At 51.2% G+C, this 19,206-nt stretch overlaps 6 protein-coding genes across 6 annotated transcripts; 3 read left to right on the top strand and 3 right to left on the bottom strand.

Moving 5' to 3' along the window:
• The first annotated feature begins 71 nt into the window (after nt 1-71).
• AUEXF2481DRAFT_82877 (uncharacterized protein) lies at nt 72-1,652 on the top strand. The gene is made up of 3 exons (XM_013484836.1): nt 72-271; nt 321-536; nt 593-1,652. Exons 1-3 carry the CDS (start codon nt 201-203, stop codon nt 1,416-1,418), a joined length of 1,113 nt encoding a protein of 370 aa, XP_013340290.1. The 5' UTR covers nt 72-200; the 3' UTR covers nt 1,419-1,652.
• A 1,187-nt stretch (nt 1,653-2,839) lies between these two features.
• On the bottom strand, nt 2,840-5,767 carry AUEXF2481DRAFT_43761 (uncharacterized protein). Its single transcript, XM_013484799.1, has one exon. It carries the CDS (start codon nt 5,726-5,728, stop codon nt 2,891-2,893), a length of 2,838 nt encoding a protein of 945 aa, XP_013340253.1. The 5' UTR covers nt 5,729-5,767; the 3' UTR covers nt 2,840-2,890.
• A 599-nt stretch (nt 5,768-6,366) lies between these two features.
• Nucleotides 6,367-8,679, bottom strand: AUEXF2481DRAFT_32779 (uncharacterized protein; the record flags this gene model as incomplete). Its single annotated transcript, XM_013484782.1, has 2 exons — nt 6,367-8,626; nt 8,675-8,679. The coding sequence occupies 2 exons, from the start codon at nt 8,677-8,679 to the stop codon at nt 6,367-6,369; spliced, it is 2,265 nt and encodes a 754-aa protein (XP_013340236.1).
• Nucleotides 8,680-10,410: 1,731 nt separating this feature from the next.
• AUEXF2481DRAFT_69474 (uncharacterized protein) lies at nt 10,411-13,650 on the bottom strand (the record flags this gene model as incomplete). The annotated part of the gene is made up of 2 exons (XM_013484821.1): nt 10,411-13,368; nt 13,423-13,650. The coding sequence occupies 2 exons, from the start codon at nt 13,648-13,650 to the stop codon at nt 10,411-10,413; spliced, it is 3,186 nt and encodes a 1,061-aa protein (XP_013340275.1).
• Nucleotides 13,651-14,135: 485 nt separating this feature from the next.
• On the top strand, nt 14,136-16,601 carry AUEXF2481DRAFT_8267 (uncharacterized protein; the record flags this gene model as incomplete). The annotated part of the gene is made up of 2 exons (XM_013484771.1): nt 14,136-16,283; nt 16,338-16,601. 2 exons carry the CDS (start codon nt 14,136-14,138, stop codon nt 16,599-16,601), a joined length of 2,412 nt encoding a protein of 803 aa, XP_013340225.1.
• A 1,574-nt stretch (nt 16,602-18,175) lies between these two features.
• AUEXF2481DRAFT_43756 (uncharacterized protein) lies at nt 18,176-18,875 on the top strand. The gene has a single exon (XM_013484798.1). It carries the CDS (start codon nt 18,338-18,340, stop codon nt 18,680-18,682), a length of 345 nt encoding a protein of 114 aa, XP_013340252.1. The 5' UTR covers nt 18,176-18,337; the 3' UTR covers nt 18,683-18,875.
• The last annotated feature ends 331 nt before the right edge of the window (nt 18,876-19,206 follow it).

Raw genomic sequence — 19,206 nt, 5'->3', positions numbered from 1 at the left:
ATGCCAAGACGCTCGTTTCTTCTGCTGTTGCGAAGTGTTTACTTTAGCTCCTCGAAGCTGTTCTCCTCCTACGCGTCTTCCGCACACTCGCGTTTTCCTTCACCAACAAAGTGTTCACAACATACCTTACTAAACATCCTCAACTTACAAGATCCTTGATCGCCTTGAATACGCGACTCGTTCTAATATATTCTCACATCATGCCTTCTTGGTTGAACCTGCACCGCAAAGCTGAACTTGCCGAGCTCGCTGGTCAAGTCGGAATTGCCGAGTATGCACGATCAACGCGTCACTTTTCATCAGCTTTCTAATCCTTGTAGTGTCACTGATCTCCGCAAAGATCAAATTGTCGCCCTTCTCGAAGAGCAGCTTTCTAATAACGCGTCGAGATACGCTTTGCTGCCTGGTTTCGAGGGCTACTATGCTCGCAGAGGCTCTCCAACGAAGCGTGAAACGGGGTCCACTCCTGCTGCTGAAGCCGAAGTGACCAGATCTGTCAGAAAACGTGCTACCCGAATCAAGGGTGAATCCGATGGGTAAGTCCTTTCCCACACCACGCGTATAGCTCTTGGTCTCATGCGTACTTTTCTAGCGAGCCGATATCATCTCCTAGCGCGTCGACTCTCAGACGCGCGCCACAGGCTACGCTCGTGCAGACCCCAGTCGGGCTCGTGCAGACTCCAGCTAGAGTAGAGGCACCTATAATCGAGGTGCCCAGACTTGAAGAGCCAAGATTCGAGGAACCGACCTTCGAAGACCCTGCACTTCTTAGCCCTCCTCGCATGGCACTTCCTCCTTCGCCTGCAGTTGTGACTGATGTTATCGAAGAGCAGACTGCTCGCATCTCCGAGGGTATGAATCAGCTCTGGAGCGCAACACGCATCATGGATGGACTGTATGAGGCCCGTCTCGATTTGTCGTCCGTCACTGGTGTTCACTTCACAATTCTGGTTCTCGAGGCCATAGCACTGCACCGAGCAACTGTTCCGTGGAACTTTGCCTTTGACGTCCCAAGCCTTTTCGGCTTCCCTAGCTTCGCGGTCTTCCTGCCTGATCTCTTCGTCTTCTTCACTCACCACTACTGGGCTCCTTCCTTGCTGTGGGCCACCATGAACTTTTGGGCACCTCTTGCCACTGGCTGGCTTTTCAACTTGTCCCTCAAGCTCAAGAAGAAGGATGGTTTCGAGGACTATAGACCAGTCTACCGCATCGATCCCTTGACCTTCAGTATCGCCAAAGCCCTCATGACCTGGATGGTATACGCACAAGGCAACAGACTTTACGGAACTTTCGCAGACGAGACCGTCAAGACAGTCGAGAGTGCCATGCCTTATGGTTACAGCGGTGCCATGGTAGCAGCATACGTCGGCATTGCTACGAGTATCTGGGACGGTATCCAGAACAAGAAGAGAGTGTAAGAGATTCCTTGTGGTCTGGTAAAATCTATTTTCCTGTTTGATTGCTACTTTGGAAAGGCTTTTTGGCGTGTTTCGGTGGATGGGCTCTGGTGTTGATCGGCAATTGTAGCCTATGGATTTATTCGTTGTAAGCTTGAAACTGTGCAGTTATACTAGATACTTGATCGTCACAAATTTGACCAGCTCCCTGTAATAGGGCCTCTGTTTCTGACGATGACTGCGCATGCTCACAGCCTTAATCTTCGACTGACCGGTGCGAGTAACCATAATGTTCTCTCCTCACTTTCCCAGCAGTCGAGCCTTCAGTCCGCAGAGAGACTGTGCTTTTTCACAGCTTCAATTACCAAGTGACTGGCACTTCACTCCACTGCAGGCGATAGTGAAACCTCACATAATAACCAACACCGAGTCTATCCATCCTGTCAACAACTCTTTGTCCAAACCTTCTCCACCAAACCTCTTCCTCAAACACACCCAACCACAACCATGGCAAATACCCAAGAACACTCCAGCAAGGCCCTCCAAATCCTCCACGACATCAATTCACAAGACCCCACCAATCTCCACCTCACAGCAACCCTCAGCAACCACAACCCCTCATCCGCTCAAACCCTCCACCCTCACCTCAACCTCACCAACAACCGTTGCCATAAAGTTCGTCTCGAAGGTCTCGCCCTAGACCACTGCAAGTTTGACGCTTTCCTCGCACACCAAGGCAGTATTCTCAAACACCTCCAACTCATCAACGTACACCTCCACCACGCCCCCCAAACGACCGCGATGGAAATTGGCGAATCCTACCCTTTTCCTTGCGAAATTGGATAATCTCATACACCAACATCTTCGTACCCGAAAGTCTCGAGATCAGAAATCTACGCTGTGATTTTGGCACTACAAACCCCCTCATCAGGTGTCATCATCACTTTTCCCAGGAGGAAAATGGACAAGATTAGAGGAAACACTTATTGGATTTGCAGATTTGATGGATAGAAATCAAGATACAAGGACAGCAAGGGAGAGGAAAAGGGGCAAGGTGTTATGGGTCAAGATATACCGGTTCTGTCGAGCTTTGTGGAGAATGAGAGGTGGGAAGATGAGTTTGGGTTTGTGGGGGAGGAGGTGAGTGATGATGGTGATGATGATGATGCGGTATTCAGTGAGGGCGAGGATGGTGAGTATGATATGTGAGGAGGTTTTACTCGAAGGCGAGTTCATTGGAAGGGAGTCTGCTCGTTGAGGGAAGGGGCGAAGTTAGCTAAATGGCTTCACTATAGCTTTGCAAGTATCATCACTCTATGTCTCTTCAGGACAACCTTTTGTGTACCGGAAATTGGCTTTGTCTTCTTACAGCTTGTTGTCACACTCTGTAGCAGCATCATCACGAAGAGCCGGAATTGACAGAAATCAGCATATGAGAATTGAGAAATGTAAAAACATGTCATACAGTTTTTATACAGTAAAAGTTTAAGCATCTATCCACGCAGACCGTCAAGTGCATCCTTCAATCTCTCCCACCCATCAGTATCCTCCCAACAATCCTTACCTTTACCCATAATAGATCTAACAGCACTCCTAGCCTTGAACTTCCAATCCTTTGCAACCAAAGCCCCACTTCCAGCAGCCATGCCTTCGGTCTTTTCCATCTGTCCCAAACTCTCATAGGCATCGCACAAATCTACTGTTGCATCCACGATGACATTCCAGCGTGATTCGCTCTCAGTCTCCCAGCCGGCTTGGCTGGTTACTGCTCTCCAGGCTTTTTCGTTGGCGTCGAGTGCTGTGGCGGGCTTCTTGCGCCAGAGACATAGTTTGGCGTATAACTGCCACAGCTCGCGGGAGGAAGTGATGAGAGGGACGATTTTCTTGTCAAACATTTCGACCAACAAGCGTTCGAAGCCTGGCTTGTTGGGGTCATATTCGTCGTTCAAGGCGATGACGTGACGGATCATGTGGGCCATTATCTCTACGTCGATGCAGGTTTCGCCGTTTGTCTTTGAGCGCAAGTCGATCATGTGGCGTTGAGCAGTCAGTACTGTGTCGTAGTCTGGCGGTGAGAGGGAAGCAGCGACGATGAGAAGGTTCTCCCAGATACGATGGCTGTCGTGTTTGAGTGTTGCAGCGCGCTTGAGTGCCTTGAGGGCGTCCTTCTTGTTCTGCTGGGGATCAGGCTTCTTTGCTTGAGGAGCCATAGACTCGTCTTCGTCTTCTGCGAGCTCAACGGTGGGAGCACCTTGTTCATCATCGGCGGTCGGGGCCTGGTTCTTGAGGAGCGCAGCAGCCAGATTACTCCATGCTTCTGCATCAGTCTCCTCGAGCTGCACTGTGCGGGAGAAGGCTTCGGCAGCCTTCTCGAATTGGGAAAGCTCCAACAGACAGCAACCCATGGCAAACCAGGAAGAGTGGTTGAGCTGGTTGGCCCTCAGACTCTTAGCATATGCATCCGCAGCCTTGATCATGTCACGCTGGCCAATGTACATGCGACCCAACGAGCGCTGAGCACGAGCATAACGCTGACCTGAAACCTCCCATGCCTTCTCATACATGGAAGCATCTTGATCAAGGTCACCAAGAATGCAGTAAAGACGTGCTGCATCAGCTGGTGCCGGTTGTCTCTCAGGACCCTCCCAAGTCTCTTCATCGCCAGCACTTTCATCGTCGCCGTTGTTAGTGGCATGGAAGATTTGGCGGCGGACCATCTTCTTTGCTGTTTCCTCCTTCTCGGTTGCGGCATAACAGAGAGCGGCTTCTGCCCACATCTCCAGGCGGATGTAGATGTCAAGTGCTGAGCGTAGACCTCCCAGAGTGACCCATCTCTGTGCCAGTTCGCCCTCGAGCTCCCACCTGGTCGGTGCAGCAATCTGGAAAATGTATCGCAGTCTCTCCGAAGCAGGGGCCGAGTCTTCACTCTCACCCTTGCGTAAGAAGCTAGTTGCCGTCACATCTGTGTTGCTGTCTGCAGGTGCCTCGGTAGTGTCGGCGATGACCTGATCAACGACTGCTTGCAATTGCAACAAACCACGCTCGATGGTTCTTGATCTGTAGCCTTCCATCCTGCTACGAACGAGCAAGCCTTGTGTGTAGACTTGCCAATTCGAGCTACCGCCCTCCAGCACTCGAGTGGCATAGGGTAGTGTCTCTTCTCTGGTGAGGCCATCTGCTGGAGATGTATTTGTAATGGAAGAAGCCAGAGCAAGCAAAATAATCGAGTCCAGTGGTGATAACTTTGGCTGGTTCGAAGGATCTAACTCTGCCAATGCTGGTGGCAAAGACTCCTTGGTTTGCACATCCAAATTGAGGGTCGGCTTTTCTGTGAATGAAATGTTTTCCAACAGTGTGTCGTCGTTCAGATCCAGGTTCTTGGGGCCAGTGGTCGCGCCTTCCGTTTGTTGAACTTCTGTTACATCATTGGTATCCTCTGCGCTACGTGCACTCCTAGCAAGCACGACCAACTGACTAACATCGTGCTGCTGAAACTTTGTCCTCCTTCCCAGAATACCGGTCAACGCGAATTGGAAGTTCTGCTCAAGCGCCGCCTCATCGAGATCAGTCCTTGCTTTCTTGTCCAGACCGTAGAAAGTCTCAATACTAGCACGCTCAAGCAAGAACTCAATCTTGGCATCGTCATTTCCAGCCGCTGACTTGCCTTTTGGTGAAACATCAAAGAAACGCTCCTGTACTGCATCGACGTCTGCGAAGATCTTGTCCTGTAATGTTCCACAGTCCTCGGACAACAGCCTTTGATGCATGAACGTCACCCTCAGTCTAGCCCATCTCGACACGGGGATATTCTCAAGAATGTCCGAGTTACCGAGAATGACTTTCGCCAGACAAAGAAGCTCAATGTTCGGTGTCAATCTGTATGCCGCGATACCGTCAACCGCAAGGCCAGCAATCAGTTGTTGACGCAAAGCAGTGACTTTTTGCTTATCCTCAGCCACATCTTTTGGCAGTACAGTCTTTGAAGGCGTGAATGGAAGTGGCGGGCCAGTAGCATTTGACTGTAGGAAAGCGAGCAGAGCGGCATATCCAATGATAAAGAAGAGACCTTGCTTATATCGTGCATCCTCCTGATTTGCACCGAGAACCTTACTTAGACGGATAGAAATGAATTCATTCCATGTCGCGCAGTCTTTCAGCTCGGTCTGATCAAGCTCTGAATTTGCACTCCGTCCGAGTATTTCCTGTGCATCTTTTGTTTGTAGCAAGGCGAAAAAATCTCCAGATTCCAGCTCCGAGAGTCGTTCGGCCAGCAACCCCGACACTTCTTGGGGTAGAGAATTGCGGAATATTGTTTGCAGTGCGTCGGCCATATTTCTATGTGATGTGAATGATTGATTGTATGTTTCTGCGGATAATTTGCCCTGCAAACAATATTTCTCTGGACCCTTGATTATGGAAGCTTTTGGAACTTTTTGAGCCGCGGAAAGTTCCGCGATTGTTCTTCTCCTTTGCGCTTTGCACGACAACAGGTGGAGTTACTTGTCAATAAAAGTGTAGAAACATGACAGTCTCACAGCAGAACACTCACAAGACAGGTGGACAGAGGAGCGAACATATCTTCTGCAAAGTAAGGAGAAGACAAACACCCAAGCTTTCATTTTCCATAATATGATTCAAAAAGGGTATCTGGATGTTTTTGTCGCTTTGCAACCACCACTCCAAATAACAATCATCAAACCATCACACCATCATTCCATCACACCGTAAACCATCATGTCGTAAAGGGAATCGAAGACAAAACCAGAAGAGAAAAGTCAGACAAGAACAACGCTGTCATGAGATGAAAAGGCAAAGCACGCTCGAGAGATGCTGAGCAAAACGAAGAAGCGAAGAAAACAAGCACAATCATGAGAAAAAGTTGAAGGCGAGGAAAAACTCCCAATGCGAATGGGAGACAAAAGCCCTCGTCTTCGCGGCATAGATGTCGTTGATTCCAATCATGCCGTTGTCAAACAACAATATGACGAATCTTGACACCAGCAGCAGGTTTTTCAGCCCCTTTTGGGCGCGGTCGCGGACCGCCACCGAGCATCCATCTGGTAAATGCAGGCACCTGTTTCTTCTTGCTTGAATTAGCACTGCTTTTCGGCTTGTGGCCAGCGCCGCCTCCACTCCTACCACGACCATCATCTTCGATGAACACGACGGGATCTTCAAGATCGTCATGACCGACGAGGACGGTGGGCATGTGCATGGGAGGTGGAGGTGGGGAAGAATATTGGACTGGTGGTTGGGTGTGAGAGGGAGGTGGTGGCGGCGCGGGTCCTACGGACGCACGCTTGCCCGCGCTCTTATTGCCACTGACCTTGTTGCCTCTGGAGGGTCTCCTCCGTGGTTGTGCATTCGGGATTGGTATGATGTCAGGTGGAAAGCCGCCGATACCGTTGAGGACCTTCTCGTCAATCGGATCGGGTGGCAAGGGCCAGAGTTGCATCTTAATGTCCCACCCAGGTTGGACTACAGTATCCCAAACTTGCGGCAAAATGATCTCGCTGTTCGGACCTAACAAGTGGTAGTGACCGTTAGCAACATGTGGCCCAATACGCTCGATGTTGACAAAAGCTTGTCTAATCAGAGTCTCCATGCCCTTCCAAGTCTTGACCAAGTGCCAAGGCAGGGTAAAGCTTCTATCCACGGCGTCGGTGAATTTGATGGGCGCTTTGTCGGCATCAGGCCCTGGGGTATTCTTTTTCAACTCCTCCTCGGCGGCCTTCTTCGCTGCCTCTGCTGCATCAGCTAGAGCCTTGGCCTCTGCCATTTTTTTTTCGTGCTCTGCTTTGGCTTCTGCGATGAGTTTCTCAACCTCAGCTTTGGCTAAAGCGGTTGCAGCGGCGGCATCTTTCTCAGCGATTTCACGAGCACGTGTGGCAGCTTCGGTAAGCTCCTTCTCGCGAGCGGCTCTAGCTTCTTCGGCAGCCTTTTCCGCAGCCCTCTCTGCAGCCGCTCTGACAGCGGCATCCTTCTCAGCATCCTCACGAGCCTTTGTGGCCACATCGGCAAGCTCCTTCTCGCGAGCGGCTCTAGCTTCTTCGGCAGCCTTGACTGCAGCCCTCTCTGCAGCCGCTCTGACAGCGGCATCCTTTTCAGCATCTTCACGAGCCTTCGCGGCAACATCGGCAAGCTCTTTCTCGTGAACGGCTTTGGCTTCTGCGGTAGCCTTTTCTGCAGCGGCTTTGGCAGCGGCAGCCTCTTCCCATTCAAGACGTTGTTTCTCGAAGCCGGCCACCAAGACAGCAATGCTGTCAGCTTCGGCCGGGGCTTTCTGCTCATTTGCGGCGGTGGGCTTTGCGGGCTTTTCGTCGGGCATGGGAGATGCCAAATGGGAAGAATAGAAGTGAGGAGGATAAGCAGGAGGTGGCATGGCTTGCATCATGTTTTGCGGGCTAGAGTATGGCCTTTGGGGATAAGCTGTATGGTGCATATCAGGATACATGTATGTCATTGAGTTTCTAGCAACCATGTCGGGCCTTTGTAATTGGTACGTGCCGGTGTACGGATCGTAAGCATAGCCTGGTTGCGGGGTGGGAGCCTGCGGCGGTGGAGTAGGCATGAACGGATTGCCTAGACTAGGCTGAGCGGCGTAAGAATGATGATGGGCAGGGTAGCCATAATGTTCGTAGTTCGCAAGTACGGCATGATTGTCATATTGCGCAGAGGGCGTGCTGGACATCATGGTAGGTGGAGTCGGGTAGGGCGCAGAGTGGTGAGGCCAGCGATTGTCTGCATACTGTTCGTCGTACGCCGGATCGTAGTGAGCACCGCGGGCCGAGTAGCCATGGTCGTAGTGAGGAGCCACACTGGCTGAGATGTCCGAGTGGTCGCTCGGAGTCGAGGCAGGATGTGGGTATGCGGCGTGTCGGCTCCGGTCTGGGCGGGAGTACTGATCAGGCGGGCGGCGATGTCGTGTCTTTCGCAAAGGATGATCCTCCTGAAGGGGTGGGTTATCGTGAGACGGAGATTGTTGTGGACGAGGACGATGAGGGAGCGATTGGTATCTGAAGTGCGTGGAAGGTCTGTCGGCCGGTATGGAAGCCGAGTCGTTGGGACTGATGTCGCTCTCGGAGCTAATTGATGTTTCGTAAGTCGTCGTGGGGTCGTAGCGGTCCTGATCAGAGTGCGAATAGCTGGTGTTGTCGCCGTCGTCGTAGGGGAGATGAGGACGAGAGCCCGTCGACGAGTAGGCCGGGTAGTTGGCTCTCCTGCAAGACCTGATTAGCGCGACAGTAATCAGGGGAAAGCAAACCACAATCACTCACGACATGTACCACGACGGGGCGAGAAACGTCCTTTAGACAAGCCGTTGTTTACTTGACCAAAGTCTAAATGATGCGAAGCTTCGTGCCGTCCGGGTGCCCCTCAATCTCTGTTGATGTCGCAGCGTCGCAAGATGAAGCCTCTTTGGCTCGTGGTAAACAGTCGGCGCACAGCGGCCACGCTCTGCCAGCGATGGCCAAGGGGGTCGCTATCCAATTGGGCAGCGACGCTTCTAGCTGGGGTCCTCTCTGTTTGTGTGCTCGTCGTCTTTGCACTTGCCGTATTCGCTCTGTCGCGGATCTTTGCTGCCGCAATCCTTGGAATGTATCAAGATACTATTCAATCAAAAAGTTTGGTTCGTGGCCAGGTAGTTTCAAGAAGTGTTGGCGGTGAGGGCGCACTGTGACGGCACCAAATATGCAAGGTGGGATGCTATGTCCACAAGCTGATATCTGGAAGAAAGGTCTTTTTGCTCCAGCCTGCGTCGCGACTTTGTCCACTGAGCGCCGTCCACGTCGAAATACGACGTCTGGAAGTTGCCTTGCAGCAGGAAAGTGTTTGCAAGAGCTGTGCGCCGAATGGAAGGTCGATCGACTCGCCGAAGCCTTGGTCGCACCGCCCTACTTTATTTAACCAATGGGAGAAATCGGGTCCTGGTCAAAATGCCTGCTGCTTAGCCTACGGCAATATTAGCCATCCTGCAAACATGCGTCAAGTGGATTCGAGATGAGTTCGGAAGGATGAGAAGACAACAACTTCTCTCATCTTCCCTGTCCATCTAGTAACCCCTTGTCCAAGGAGGTGGAAGCGTGTGACTTGAACGTTTGACTTCGCGGAGACGTACCCGGTTGCCCCTCCAACCTTGACCTACACCCTGTCGATGTACTCCTTTCGGTATACTTAGGATGTCTGATGCGATCAGCCTCTTTTTCGAATTCGTGGTCTGCGAACTTTGCTGGGTGTAAATCTGTGAGGAAACATTGGGTATGGGAGTGTTGGAAAAGAGGTAGAGATGCTGTGGTAGCCTGTTGTCACACACTCAATGTGGCATAACCGAAATTCGGACAGCGACTACTCCGCTTATTTGTCCAGGGCGATGCAATGCTATTAACTTTGTTCTTGCCTTCTCGTCTTCAAGCCCAACATAGCCGCCCATGAGTCTTCTTTGGGCAGCTGTCGCAAGGTGTGTTTCATGGAGCGCGTCAGAATCCGGGTTTGATCTTCTTCCTGGCGCCTCATTTACATCTTGATGCCCAACCACATGCATCCCTGCCCAAGCCAACAACGGGGCCTCCCAGAGCTATCAGCCCAAGATACTACTATTGTCTACAGGCCACTGACGAGTCCAGGACCAGAATGTCGACCTGGGAGTACGCTCCGGGTCTCCATCGTGTTAATCTTATATCCATGCGTTGGAGTTACACAGTCGATACCCAACAACATGTACCACCCAAACGTGGCGACTTGCTTCTTGACCCTAGCAATTCTTAAAGGTGTCCGACAATGATCAGTCACGATACTAGAGAAAACTGGTCCACTGGTGGTATTATACGTCATGTGCCTGGAATATGTGGCTTCCTCATGTGGTTGTGGGTATCATCTCAATCTATATACAGTAGAACGCCACCCATTTGGCCAATGAAGAATGCGACAGAGAATGGAAAGGAAGATGAGTGAACAAAGACAAAATGGCAGATGATGAGATGTTTGATGCAAAGATGCAGCTGGTTTGCACGCTTCACCTGGACTTCCTCTTCTCGCCGCCCGACTCGCCGATTCCGACGACTTCTAGGACGACGTTGATGGTAGTACTGACGCACCAGACACCAATAAGGATCCAGCCGATCTTCCTGCTAAAAACCCAATTGTTCATAGGCACAGCGATAAGAAGTCCGATCAACGTGACGAGTAGCGTGACACCACTGACAATCAGAGTCTGCCCAACTTCAATCTCGTAAGTGCGGTAATGGATTGGCCTTGATGGATGTTTTGCGTGTCTGTGCTCCGCACCTCGTATCAATATCCAGGAGCCCGAGAGACCGATGCCTAGCAGGATGTTCAACATGGGACCACCGAGGCATGCGCTTAACGCCATGATGGGGTATCCCAACTTGGCGACGGTAATGTCTGCGACCAGATCTCCCAAGGAGTTACCAACTGCGAAGATGGTGAGACCCATAATCGCATGCGACATATTCATGATGACAGCAAGTGCTTTCAGGACAGCCACGACCTGCGAGGCTATCGTTGAGATCCATGCTATCGAGACAACAAAGCCAGCCATGGACAAGATGGTGTTGTACGGCTTTGGTCTATGAGTTGGCGTTGTGGTCAAGAGCAGAGCAATTAGAAGAACGAAGGATACGAGCAAAGATATCAGTATCGGTCGTACCAGGGATCGTATGCTGTCCGTGTCGTCAAGATATTGCGTGTAGATCACGACTACAATCAGCAAGGGAGCCAAGAACAGCTGAACAATAGTCAGCCATCTGTTCCAGTACTGAGGTTGTATCTTCGCGCCTGATGGATGAAGTGATGGTAGAGCTGTGCCCGAGGCAGCAGAAAGGAGAGCTTCATGCTCGCCAGGAACCGAGAGATAATCTCGCTCGATATGTGTTGCGACTGCAGCACTTCCTGCTCCGGGCGTTGCAGCAGGGTGGAAATAGTCAGAAGAGTGTGCATCTGGACTGTCCTCGTCCAAAGCACGGAGGCTTGGAGGTTTGGATCCTGTGTGGTCAAGGACGTCGGCCTCCTCCTCTGCCTCTTCCCGATCGGACTCCACAACAGGCAGAGTGACGATTAACAAGAACATGCTCGGAGCTGCCACTACAGCCAAAATCCTTTCCCACCAGTTCTTGTCCCGCCAGTGTTCAATGGTTGGGAAGAGTCTATACAGAAGTACAAGAGGTGGGGGTAGGATCTTGTAGGGCCACCAGCGAATCGGCTTTTCTTCTACCTCGTGGTCAATGTGCGTTAGTGGACATGACGCAACGGACACGCTTGCAGCAGGGAGGTATAGACTTGGTGGCCGACTGCTGTTGGCGGACGTTGGTTCGTAATATGCCGGGAAGGGGGATGAAGGCGCTGAAGTGTTGGGTGAGATGTGACTGCTTGCCGGGATCTTCAGGTTATAGAGGTCTTGTCCAAAAGAGCGAGGTGAGTGGCTGGGACTACTATTACGTGACCTCTTCGAGGGAGACATTGTCACGTCTTCAGAGACGTCTATGAACGGCACACTGATTGAGCTCGTAGAGCGTGCGCGAGTATGCCCAGAAGTAGTGGTCTGATCGAAGTATGCGGCCGCTTGTTTTGAAGCGGACCCACGATCGTCGAAGTCGGAGATAGTAACTTCAGGGGTCTGAGGTCGTGTGGATCTCTTCGAAGGAACACTGCGGAAAGAAGCCGCCCGGACGGATGGCAGACGAAGGCTGTTATCCTCATCCTCCACGATGTCCAGCATATTGGGGGTGTGCTTTTGAACAAAGCGTGGATCGATGCTCAAGTGCGCAGCATCGTTCGCAGAGACGGCACGAGTACGCCCAGATCCGTTGCCCTTCAGAACATCGGGCGCAGGTCGTTCAAGAACTGGAGATGTGCCATCGGTCGCTGTGTGGAAGGGAGGTCGGGCAGCTGGGTCGGAAGCTCCAGATAGTTCCTCTTGTTGTTGAACAGTAGTGAAGGTCGGGTCATCCGAGTATCTTCGGGAGTGCATGGGGATCGTCTGATAGGACCTAGCCTTCTGTAACGACTTGAGGACGGCCTGAAACTCAAGGGCACCTACAAGACTGGGACGAATTGGAGTCAGTGTGTTGCGCCGGGAGCCGGGGCCAGGTCTTGTCAAGCGCATGTTGCTTTTGAGCTCTCCCAGCCATCGATCTCTAGCCTCATCATCGTCTTCATCCTCATAAGGCTCAACGACGATTGGCGTGGCCCCTCTCTCGAGAGCGGAAAAGTCGTCTACCGAGGGGCCTGGTGAAAAGGATGGGCGAGTGGTAGCCTCTTCATCGTCATCGACATCGTGATAGTTCTCTTCGGCCTCGATCTCCTCACTTCCAGGGATTAAGTAATGCCCCCTGACAGCAGCGTTACGCTCACGACGACGCCTTCTTACGCCCATCCACCAATGCCAAACAACGACAAAGGCCACATAGAAGACATAGAAGAGAACCATAGTGATGCACTCCCACAGATGTAGCGTGCCGTCCCACAAGAAGGATAGAGAGAAAGCAGCAGCAACGGTAAAGAAGCCAACGTCACGAACAAAAGCTTTCCTGGCGACCTTGAAAGGTCTGACCAAGGCCATTGAACCAGCAACGACAGCAGTGATAAAGCCAGCAGCACCAAACAACTCTCCGATAGCCAGACTGCTACTGTTTGTGCTGAAAGCTGCAAATGTAGAGAAGACATCCGGACTGCCATTTCCAAAAGCCAGGAAGGTGACACCTGCCATGCTCTCACTCATTCCCAGAATTGTAGCAATCGTGCTCAGATTGATGCAGAAGAAATCGCTGGCAGCTATGCCGATGGTGCTGAACAAAAGACCAAGCCAAGATACGAGGATGAGAAAGGCGATAGGTTTGGCATGCGGCATGGTGCAGTAGAAGAGCTGTAGATAGGCCAAGAAGCCTGGGTCTTCGTCAGGACAGTGTTTCGTAATGTAGTGGCATTGATCGGTAGCTCTGTGGACGAGTCGGCACTGCGATAAGAGTCAGACCAGGCATGTGGGCACCGCAGACAAGTTCATGCTAACCTCTTCATCGGTGGTCGCAAAGGTCCCGACATCTCTTCGGCTTATCGCGGTGTGTGGTTGCGAAGGCCGTGTCGATTCGGCATCGGAGCGATAGACGTAGCCGGCGAGACCGAGAAGAGAGAAGAGCAAGACGGTGTAGACAAAAGATTGAGGCGAATACCGCCTTCTATGTAGACGGGACGAGGCATGGACCCGGTGCTTTGGGTAGAGGTCGTGAAGCGATGTCATTGCGCCTGTGTCGCATACCGCCATGTGTTGTCGCAACTTGTCGGAAGAATGAGTGTTCGGGGTCGAGCGTCAGGTAAACATGATGAGCATTGGTCAGAAGAAGCAGGTGGCAGAATCGAGAGAAAGAAGCCGCGTCGAGCGAGGAGTATTATGGGCGATAGGGAAACTACCTTGTGTTGGACGCGGCATGCACAGCAATGACGACGGTTGCGACTGCTTAATCCAACATGTGCCGTAATCAGTGGCTGTGCAGAGACAGAGAGTGGCTGCACACAAAGCACAGGGCTGAGTCTCTTTGTCCGGCGCCACACCTTCGGCAGGCCGGTCCCCGCGTTTATTTGCAAACTGCTTGTTTGTTTGCACCGACTGGACGAAGTCGAGGGACAACCAAGTATTGATAGCCAACTACTTGCGACCATCTACACCCAGCGCCCTGTCACACAGCCGGACACGTTGCAGCCTCGGCTTGATTCGACGTAATCAACATGCCACGAGTGCGCGCGAGCGGCGCCGCCGCCAATGCTCCTGTAGCCGCGACTCCTCTCAAATCTGCTGGCATTAAGATACCACTCAACGATGATCGCGAAGAAAAAGCAAAGCGCCTGCAGTCTCGCCAGGCTTTCCACGAAATGCACATGAATTCCCTCAAGGCTGCCGCGTCACCTGCTCGTAAACGCAAGTCTTTGGGAGCCGACCTCGCCGAAGGACCAATGACTCCTAGCGGCAATGGAAGTCAAGATGAAGCTTTCCATGTCGGAGGAAGTGCTGTCACACCCATGAAGCGTGTCCCTATCTTGGCCAACTTTGAAGAATGGATGAAAATGGCCACCGACAACAAGATCAACGCCACAAACTCCTGGAACTTTGCCCTGATCGACTACTTCCACGACATGTCTCTGCTACGAGAAGGCGACGGTGTCAACTTCCAGAAGGCCAGTTGTACCTTGGATGGTTGTGTCAAGATTTATACCAGCAGAGTCGACAGTGTCGCAACAGAGACTGGAAAGCTGTTGAGTGGTCTTGCCGACAGCGGAAACAAGAAGAAGCGCGGCGACGCGGATGATCAAGACAATGAAGATGGTGAAGATGAGGAGGGCGAGGATGGCACAAAGAAGAAGGCGAAAAAGAAGACACACCGCTCCGAGGCCACACTTGCCACTTCGTTCGCTCAACTACAACTCAAGAAGATGGAACTCGAGTTCTCCGTCGATCCACTATTCAAAAAGGCCTCGGCTGATTTTGACGAGGGAGGCGCAAAGGGCTTGTTACTGAACCATCTTTCAATCGACAACACTGGCCGCATTGTCTTTGACAGCAGCGACGACGCCCAAGAGGACGATGAATCGCGACGAGACAGCATGGTCGAAGGAGAAGAAGGAAAACTCGACGAGGAAGAAATAAAAGCTGTTAACCAAGCGCCTATCGACATTTCAGGTCTGGCCGCTCGCTTCTTTCCCGACCTTTCCAAACTCGACTCGCAAGACATTTGCCCATCTCTCAAAACCTTCGAGCTAGGCGGCGGTAGTGCTTCGATGGATCTACCCTTCCTCAAAGCTCCGGAGGACTGGCGTGCGCAGAAAGAAGAGGAGGACCTTGATGATGCTCGTTCGGGTATTGTTCTGGGTGATGACGATGCCGTTGGCTTTGACGACGATGACGGCGCATTCGGCGGCTTTGATATTCCTATCGATGCTGGCTTTGGCGAGGGCGGTGAAGCCTGGGCTAAGGAAGCACATGTTGAGCCACAACTCCGGCCTCACGACGATGGTGCTGATGTCGATGCTGGAGTAGGTGTTGATGCAGAGGGCGGCGAGGTTGGCGGTTTCGATTCGAATGGCAACCAATTCGGTGTCACTCTTGCCCATCGCGGTGACGAGCACGAAAATATTCTCAGCTACTTCGACCAGGCATTGCAGAAGAACTGGGCTGGACCCGAGCATTGGAAGATCAAGAAGATAAAAGATGCTGCGAAAGCAACACCAGCCACAACAAAGAAGAAGGAGAAGGAGCCGTTCGAAATCGACTTTATGAGCCCCATGAACCAACAACTAGCCGACCTTCTCTATACACCAGCTCCTTCGAATGCGACTATCAGTCTCCCGAAGAAGGATTGGAAGAGCAAGACTCGCAATTTGCTGCCCGACGACAAGCATTTCAGCTCACGCGACCTGTTGCGACTGTTCCTCAAACCTAAAGCTCGTATGGGCTCACGAAAGGTGGTGCAACAAACTCGTGGCGCCGCGCAATTCCAACATGGTGATGTTGACGAAGCCTATTGGGCAAACAACCAAGGTCTCGCTGAGCCACAGCCTATCGACGAAGGGACTGCACGAGGAGACTACGACGCAAACTTCTTCCAAGACGACGGCTTGGGTGCCGCAGCGGGAGCTGCAGACGATGACGACGACTTTGCAGATGCGCAGGAGATGCTTCCAGCAGCGGATGCCTTCGACGCCGCAGAATCAGGAGTGCCTAACAGTCAACCTCCCAGCAGTCAAGAGACCGCCTTTGGATCGAATCTCATCACACAAAGTAGACGCATGCGACCAGAATATGTACAATACGCTCGTGTAGCGAAGAAGGTTGATGTACGACGACTGAAGGAAGAAATGTGGCGAGGCATTGGATTCGAGGTAGGTTTCGACGTGACCCTTTCTGCAATCCATCTATCTGACGCACTTTTACAGGTCGAGCCTTCACAAACACTATCTAGGGCCCCACCACCGACTGTCGACATAACAGAGGAAGGTACTTTCAAGTTCACAGACGTCATGAACAACCTGCGGCACGTCTATCCACAACAACAATTATCAGATATCAGCACGAGTTTCGGCTTTATCTGTCTTTTGCATCTGGCGAACGAAAAGGGTCTGGTGATAGAAAACCAGGCTGGGTTCGAAGAGTTGATATGCAGGAAAGACGACACTTTTAATGCTGCGGATAATGTTTAGAACTTCTTGTTATAAGGTCGGAGCATGGATGGGTTCTTATTGGATGGGAACGGGTTATATGAGGACTGTATAAACGACGAATTTCCTTTCTTTTTTTCTTTTTTTCTTTTAGAGACATGTTTCGCAGCTGATATAATTGCTTTGAACAGGTCTCTGACTACGTAGCAGTGCTGCAGAGCTCTCAGCTAGATTGACGGACTATCAAACAGCCGTGAAGAGGCACTGTCTTGAGCGGTGTCTTGCGTCGTTACTTCCCTGCAGCTTTCCTTGGGGTTGCAAATGCAGGTGTTGGCGCACAATCAGTCCTTTATCAACATGCGAGATTGATGTGTGAGTTCAATTCACATAAGCAATCTGCTTCAGCAATCCGCAAGATGGCGTCCATGGAACTCGTGTCAACAGTGAAGATTTTCCTTCCTCCATCTCCAGTGGGCCACCCACGGAGCTCAAGAAGCTGACTTGTGTGCATTGCTGATGATTTTCTTGCCTTTCTAACCTTCGTTTAACGAATCTCTTGACTCAGTCGCCAGATTTCCTCGACGAGAACAGCAGCGCTTGGCCATATGTCTATCATTTCCGCAAGATGCTAAGGAAGAATTGTTCGAGCTTGCGTAACCTGATTATGGAGCGTGTGATTTTCAATATCAAGAGGAGTCCGGGATATGCGAGTTATTGTTTGGTGATTGTTGACGAGCGCCACGAATGGAGTGGTATAAGATAGGTGCTCGCCTGTATCGCCTTGTTGGCCTCGCAGATGGGATGATGGTGAGATTGATGCTAATGGTAACGATAGAGTCTAGTACTCCGACACCATTACTCTGATCGTCAAAAGTGTCATGCCTTTCTACAGCCCTGCGAGAGTGCACCACTGCTGTCGAGATTGCGACTCAGCCGCAGATTGTTAGCCATCACTAGCCCGAGAGATGATATAGCACTAGTATCCCTCCCTGCGGAGTATCCGACGGCCAAGCGCTGTGGAAACGCAGAGGAATTTTCTAGAATCAAGGTATCACGGTTGAAAGAGTGAGCGGGTGACCATTTTTCCGTGCCTGTTGTCAATCGAAAAGATTACAGATAAAACATAATGGGCGATTCCAAGGATGCCTAACAAAATATGTACAAAGGTTTGAGCAACTATGGAGATCGAAGGAAGGAACAAGAACAAAGCAATCACCTCCCAGAGTCGAACTCACCACCTTACTTTTATGCCATACCGTGAACAAAAAGTAACCGACGCTAATTCTCCGGGCTTCGCACAGCAGTACTTGACCAATCCTCCTTGGGAGGGTGGCATTATACGGCTGTCCGGGGGTCAGGGGATCTCCCACCGCGCCAAACTCACTGAGTTGGTGTTACCATGCTGGGATGCGAAGGGATTGGAAATCTCGGGGTATCTAAGGGATGGGAAGCGAAGGTAGATCCTTGTCTGTTTCTTTATGTTTACAAGTGAGAATCAAGAATTCACAGACTACCAGTATGCTTCATCTTAGAGCATCGGGAACAGCGTGCAGTAAGGAGAAATACATTCGCGGTAGCTAAATTCGAGCCAGTTTTCCCGACCTACATCTGCAACACCAACCCGTCCTCTCGAAAGGTAACTACCGGTACAATATCTCCATCTATGCTTAGACTCCTCCTTCTCTGTATCCCAGCGATGCCTCTGGCCATTATGGTGGGCTCATGTCTTTGCCCCCTATAGCCCCACAGCTACCATTACTCAGACGGAAACTGCTACGATGACCACCATTGGCACCTTTATTCTCACCTTGAAAGTTCCTCCAATCACCACGATAACTCTAACAAGTAACGAAGAAAGACGCCTAAGGAACGAACGGCTTTCAAGAGAGTCAAGGGAATATAGAGAAAAGGTTCGCCTCGAGATGCAAGAGCGGGACCGGGAGCGTGAAGCTGAGGAAGCGGCAAAGTTGCTGGAGGAGAAAGAGCAAAAAGCAAAGCCTGGGGTGTTCAGGCAGTATTGTTTGCTGCTCATTGTGTGCTCGCTATCTGCTTTGACGGCTTCGTGTGTAGTAGGAAATTGGGCCGATATTCAAGCTTGGTTTGCCGAAACGAGCTCAAGCTAAGGAGTGTGAAATGCGGAACTTCTCGTCTTCTCGAACTAGATCCAAGGCTGGGAGATCTTCGTGTTCAGAAGCACGGAAGAGTGAGTTCTCTACCAAGGGATATGGGTCTCGAGATTGATGCTTCTAAGGGAAAGGTCGGCTGGAAAGTACGAAGCATTACTAGCTTATAAAGTTCATCCCAGAAGCTTGAACACACCATTGGCTGTCTTACCCAAGATCTTTTGAAATTGACTAGTGTCGAGTGCTTTTTTACATTGCTTACTGTTACTCGAGCGGAAATAGGCTCGTCTTAAAGACAAACCTGATGGCTAAGAGGAGCGATTTGCTCGCCAGGCATAAAGACGAAGGTGGAAGTAGTCACTCCTCAAATCAAGGACTACTCCTCGACAGAAGTGATTCATGAGATTCGAGCATTTTCGCAGGAGATGGTATGAGTGTGCTCGTTGATGGTGATCGTAAGTGAACAGCGACCATAGGGTGTATGCTATGCACTGCGTCGAGCGTCTATGAGAACATGATGACTG

This window comes from Aureobasidium subglaciale (assembly GCF_000721755.1).
Source record: "Aureobasidium subglaciale EXF-2481 unplaced genomic scaffold scaffold_26, whole genome shotgun sequence".
NCBI lineage: Eukaryota > Fungi > Ascomycota > Dothideomycetes > Dothideales > Saccotheciaceae > Aureobasidium > Aureobasidium subglaciale.
The sequence above is the reverse complement of the archived record's forward strand: the minus strand, read 5'-3'. Positions and strand labels throughout refer to the sequence as shown.